The following is a 6,000-nucleotide window of genomic DNA, read 5'->3' as shown; positions in this document are numbered from 1 at the left end:
AAATTGAAATTGGGATTCCAAAGAATTAGACATTACCTCTTGAGTGGGAAAGACCTAGAAACAGGGGAGTTGAGCTAATATTTTGGTTCAGCCATCTTCTGCCACGAGGGCAGAAAGAGCCCTCTGCACGATGGAAAGAAGAGAGAAGCAGAATTTAAAGAGGAACAGAGAAGAATGAATAAGAGGCTTCCGGGAGAGAGAAGGAGACTTGGGTCTTGATCTCAATATAGTTCCTGGTTCCAGTCTCTTTGCTTTTCTTGCCCTAAGATTATTTTAGATACTCCCCTATCCTTGCAGTGACCCCTCCCCCTCTGGCGTAAGCCGCTGCGAGTGGATTTCTGCCCTTGCTGGTCTGAAACGTTACTGGGCGCGTCAACCGTGCAGCGTCTTCGGAGCCGTCGGATTGTCTTGGATCCATTCCCGGAACCGTGGTTAGTAGTAGCCAAAGCATCTGAAGGGCTTCTTTATAAGGGACAGGCCCTGAACATAGGCTAACGCTTGGGTCTAACACGCTCGGACAGCTTGCCACCGCCACACTGCCCTTCTGATCCTGTGTGCTCCAGATAGAATCATAAGGAATTTAGTGTTAAGTAGGTTTATTGAAACTTAAAGAGGCCAAACATAACCAGCAGAAAACATTTCAGAATGACATGATAAAAACTATCAGAACCCACATTTTTTGCATCGACCATTCTCATGACTAAACTCAGAGTGACTTTTTTTTTTTTAACTCTCCACTGTTTTTCCACAGAAGGAAATGTTCAGGATCCACAATACATCAGCACTGAAGCAATCTTCTTTGGCAAAGAACAGGCTTGCCCCTGGTGAAAAGAAAAGAAGAAACTGTTATCAATATCTTTTCAAGGACTTTTTTTTTTAAATGTCACACAGTGTCCAAACTAGCTATGTACTAATTTCAAGATCGATTTGTCTATCTGTCTATCTGTCTACCTAGATTTAATCAATCAATTCAGATGTCTGGAAAGTTGCTGTTATATTAGGTGGGTGGGTACTTTGTTTTTGTGCAAGTTATTCTTTGAATAACGCAGAAATTAAGTGATTGAGCTGTAAAAAGTCAATAAATTCTATTGGCATTCTCTTTTCCCTCAGCAATTCACACATTCCTTTAAATATGTCTCGCAGTAACTCCAGATCCACTCTTGAAAGGCAGTATTTCCCAATGGTGAAGAGCACAGAATCCAAAGCCAGAATGCTTGGGACTGACTCAGACAAGAGGCTTGTGACCTCTCCCTGTGCCTCAGTTTCCTCATCCAGAAAGTGAGAATCGCAATAACTTATCACGTAAGACTGCCGGCAGGAGCTACTAATTTAACACACTGAAAGCACGAAGCAAGTGCCAAGAGATTAGTGTCTTCTGTGGAGCTGCCCCAGAATAGTCTGCCAGTTCCACAGCAATAGCTTGGAGTGCACCATTGAAAGGCTACTCACCTTCGATCTCCTCAGCCATGTACGTTGGAATCCCCCTGCACATGCTAGCAATGGGTTTTCCTAACTCGCTCAGGTCATTGACTTCTTTAGGGTTGATTGAGTACATCAGGCCCTTGGGAGGTGGTCCTCCCGGTCCTTCACCCTGAAGCTGAGAGTGGAAAGGAAGAGAGAGACTGAGTGCCCAGCCCAGCAGTTTGTTGAATGAGGGTTGGCTACCAGGCCAGCAGAGGGTATTGTTTGGCTACAGTGTTTTTTCATAATCAGCATCAGCCCTGTATATCTCGGAATTTCTGTGTCCCAAAAGATATAGCTGATGTGAAACCTTAGCTTCTCATAAAAGCAGAAGTCTGCGGCTAAATTTATTCTGAAACGTGGACCTCATTTTGTCACTTTGTATTTCTTGGACCGAGCTATATAATAATCAGTTTCTGAGAATGCAGCTTATTTTCTCTACCTGGTCAATGAAAGGTGCCTATTTATCAGTTATAGAAATATGAACTCAGGCAAACATTTTAAAGAGCAATATATCTTCTCTCTCCACCCAATCAGGGTTGCCAGATAAAATACAGGACACACAGTTATATTTGAATTTTAGATAAGCAAACAATTTTTTGATAAAATTGTGTCCTAAGATTGCATAGGACATACTTAAACTAAAAAAAACTATCCATCGTTTATCTGAAACTCAAACTTAACTCGGTATCCTCTATTTTTATTTCTAAATCTAACAATCCCAACCCAACTCTTGTGGGAAAATGTACTTGGGGAAGTGTAGACAGCTCCCGCTGGCTTGAGCAGAGCTTTGCCCCTCTGGCAGCAAAGGCAGGTGTGAGCCACGACACAGAGTGTGGTTGGCAGCTCCCTCTTCTTAGGCAATTACCAGTTCCTCTTCCCTTTTTGTGCTGCACATTACAACGTACTGTGGTCAAGAGGAAATGACTGGGACCTCATTATTTACTGGCCCTCGTAAGACCTCCCTTGCGCCAAATTAAAGAGACTTGTATTTATACCTTCTTTTCCTTAACCAGTGCATCGAGAGTTTGAAGAGAGGGCATGACTTCCTTGTTCATTCTGTGCACGATGCATTTCTTCTTGCCAAAGAATCTGGTTGCAGCATAGTTCTGTAAAAGAACATGGTAGATAGTAGGAAGTAGGTTCCCAAGGAGCTTTTCTTACCAAAAATCAGTTTGACCAGCAGAGGGAAATGGAAATCCAAGATGATGATGAACTCAGATTGGAGCACCAGATCTGGCCCTGTTTTACAATCATATCTATTGCTAACATTTGTAAGGATGGAATACGAGCTTCTTGAGGGCAGAGACCTTGAGTCTAATTCATTGCTCTAGCTGCAGGTTTTAGCACGGAGTCACCCCACACATGTCTGTTTTGCTGAAATTAACTTTAAATTGCTATCACATTTTACTCTCCTTTGATCTCCACAACATTTCAAGGAGACAGGTAAGACAGGGATTGGTTTTCTAATTGATCACATGATAAAACTGAAATGATACAGAATTGCCTTTTTCAAAGTACAAAGTTTGTTAAATAAAAAGCTAGTAATTGCAGAATTGGGTCTCCTAACCAGAGCCAACTGTTGTTTTTGTTTGCTTTTGGTTTTTTGCTTCTCTTACCAATTAATTTTGTCATTTACATTTCCTTTTTTTTTTTTTTTTGAGTTACCTGTGAAATGTCCACTTCTGTCTTTTTAGAAGGAAACTGAAGGCGGACTGAGATAGGCAGCCGTGATATTGTGCAGGTCTCTCCTCATTACAGAGGCTATCTTCAGGGAAGGCAGAAGGACATTCATATATTTCTAACAGCCCCACAATCCCTTGGACAGAGTGAATCCTAATTACTGTTCATTGGTTTGAATTTTAACTGATTGTGGGAAACATCAATACGGGTTATATTTAGGGGGTGAAGCAGGATGACCAAAATAGGCACTTTGACTTACAACTCTATGCTGATGTACAGTTAGAAATTACTTCATTTTTAATTCTTTTATGGTTAGCAGACATTTTTGTTGTTGTTAGAAAGAAACATCGTATTTGTAAAGACTGGAAATCGTATGTTGGCTACCTACAGTATGATAGTCCCAGATGCTATTCCAGGAGTCCCAGCCGTTGTCGTTGTCCACATTAGCCACACTATGCTGATTGTTGACACTCACGGACTGCTGGCCACTTATACCACTGTTGCTGTTACCTCCAACGCTGATATCCTGAAAGTTATACAAAATTGACAGTGATTTAATACCACATTTCTTTGCAAATGCATTCTAGTAATACACTTTAAAAAGTTTAATACTGGGGAACCTGAGTGGCTCAGTCAGTTAAGCATCTACCTTCCGCTCAGGTCATGGTCCTGGGGTCCCTGGGATCCAGCCCCGAATCTGGCTCTCTGCTCAGTGGGGAGTCTGCTTCTCCCTCTCCCTCTGCCTCTCCCCACCCTACTCATACTGTCTTTCTCACGGTCTCTCTGTCTTTCTCTCTCTCTCAAATAAATAAATAAAATCTTTAAAAAAATTTATTAGAAAAATAAAAAGTTTAATACTTACAGCGGAAGCAAAGGCTGGGGTCAGAAAGACTCCAAGAAGTCCAGCGAAGACAATCTAAAAATCATAAGTAACATTGGTTTCCTACCACATGGCAAAATAATTTCTTCTTCTTTCTCTTCCCAAGCTTATAAAAAATACTAATTTTTCCACTCTGTTGAGTGGTCTGTCTTTTCTTCTTTGACCTTTGTATTCTTTTCAACCATAGAAAGTTTTAATGATAATGTAAGATTGTAGGTTAATGACTTGCAGTAATCATGTATTTGTGATATATAGTTCTAGAATTGTTCATGTAGCTCTTATGAAAAAACTATGCAGTATCAGTATATTGAGGAACACATTTGAGAATTATGTCCGAAAATGATTTGATTTTCTTATTTGATCTGGGATGCTTTGCTTCCTTCATAGACCTAATTAAAAAAAAATACTTTTTTTATCTAAAAAATTTTTTTTTAAAGCAATGAAATTGTAAGCAGTCTGGTCACTGCTGCTGAGAGACAGAGGGCGGAAAGTTCTGCTGTCAAGTGTGATTGGCAGAAAGGAAGTCTGTCACTGTCCCAGGGTACCTGGATTAGTCATTTGTCACTGGTACATGACATCAGTTACCAGAACTCAGAGATTTTATGTAGGTGCTCGATTCAGAGTACCCATTCTCATTTCCTTGGCCTGGGACAAACTGGTCTGAGATCTGCCCTGGTGACTCAAGGTAATTCTTTTATTTTCTTACTTTTTCTCCTGAGAACTTAAGAAGGAGGTAAAAATTAGTCTCCTAAACAGTGAGAGGAGGGGGAAATTTTAGAGATCTACTTGGTACAGTGCAGTCCTTTCACATACGAGGAAATTGAGCCTAAGGTGTTAAGTAACGTGGCCAAGATTGTATTGGCTAAGATTGCACCCCTTGCTCATGGCAGAACCAGGGGAGGAACCACATCTGCCCTGGGTTTGGAGCTCCTTTTTTAGTTTTTTAAAGCGGTGCTGTTCTTAGAATCTATTTCTACAGAATCACATAATCATTTGACATTTGCAACTCCACTCTGAGGCAGAGGCTGCTGTAATATAGTGCTTAGTACGTTAAAGCCTGAAAACATTCATCGGGTTCCTCGCCCCTCTGCATCTTGTTATAAATGACACACAGCAGCACCAGTTACGTTGGTGGAATTTTGTGGTCTACCTGCCACACTCTCAGCCTTTTATCGGTAGCCACAGGTGAGATGCTGCACTGGCTTCATGCTTTAGGCGTTTTCATGGATAAATGACTATGGTCAGGGTTCAAGCAAGCCATTCTTACTTGGAGAGCCATTCCACAGTAGACAATGAGATGGTAAGTCTCTCAGCCATCTCATTTGATAATCAGCTTTTCAACTTGCCTGAACATGCTCAGGAGTTTTGGTCAAAAGGGGAATTCAAGAAGGTGGAGAAAGATCAGACATTTTCTAGGACTTAGGGACTGTCTGCTTTGTGACCAGAGGGTGATTTTATGAAGAGAGCCTGGAATGTTCAGACAGCTGTCTGCTCCCAGTATAACTATCATTCTCCACAGGGATGCTTACAGTCGCCACGATTCAATGACATGAAAGGAGATTCTTTTTTAAGACAAATTTTCCATTATGGTGAGATTTTCATAAGAAGCAGACCCCCCTTAGCTCAGAATGTTAACAGTCTCTCATCATAAGATAACACATTCAAAAGGAAAAATCTACTCACTGTCAGCTTCATCTTGGCTTCACCAAAGCAATGGAGTAGAAGAGAAGGCCGGCATGAACTCAGACAAGAACACTTCTCATATTTGTACTTACCCAGCTTTACTCAAACTAGGTGTGACTAGGTTGGGCCAAAGATTAATCTTTCTCCATTTTCTGTATCTGTGCCACCATCCAGCATACCAGGAAGCCTTTGGGAATATCGACCCGGTTGGCAAAAGGCACTTTGACGCAGAGCCGAGCTGACTGGTCATTGTTAAAGTTGAAGATATCACATCAAACTCAATATGATTTATG

The 6,000-nt window shown here is 41.2% G+C and overlaps 1 protein-coding gene across 1 annotated transcript; it reads right to left on the bottom strand.

Annotated features, from left to right (window-relative positions):
- Window positions 1–579: 579 nt before the first annotated feature.
- Window positions 580–5,770, bottom strand: GKN1 (gastrokine 1). The gene is made up of 6 exons (XM_045788415.2): window positions 5,708–5,770; window positions 4,007–4,060; window positions 3,533–3,670; window positions 2,460–2,570; window positions 1,450–1,597; window positions 580–821 (listed from the first exon to the last, which is right to left on the bottom strand). Exons 1-6 carry the CDS (start codon window positions 5,717–5,719, stop codon window positions 727–729), a joined length of 558 nt encoding a protein of 185 aa, XP_045644371.2. The 5' UTR covers window positions 5,720–5,770; the 3' UTR covers window positions 580–726.
- Window positions 5,771–6,000: the final 230 nt, after the last annotated feature.

The sequence above is a fragment of the Ursus americanus genome, chromosome 7 (assembly GCF_024610735.1).
Source record: "Ursus americanus isolate L20-20 chromosome 7, mUrsAme1.1.p, whole genome shotgun sequence".
Lineage (NCBI taxonomy): Eukaryota > Metazoa > Chordata > Mammalia > Carnivora > Ursidae > Ursus > Ursus americanus.
The sequence above is the reverse complement of the archived record's forward strand: the minus strand, read 5'-3'. Positions and strand labels throughout refer to the sequence as shown.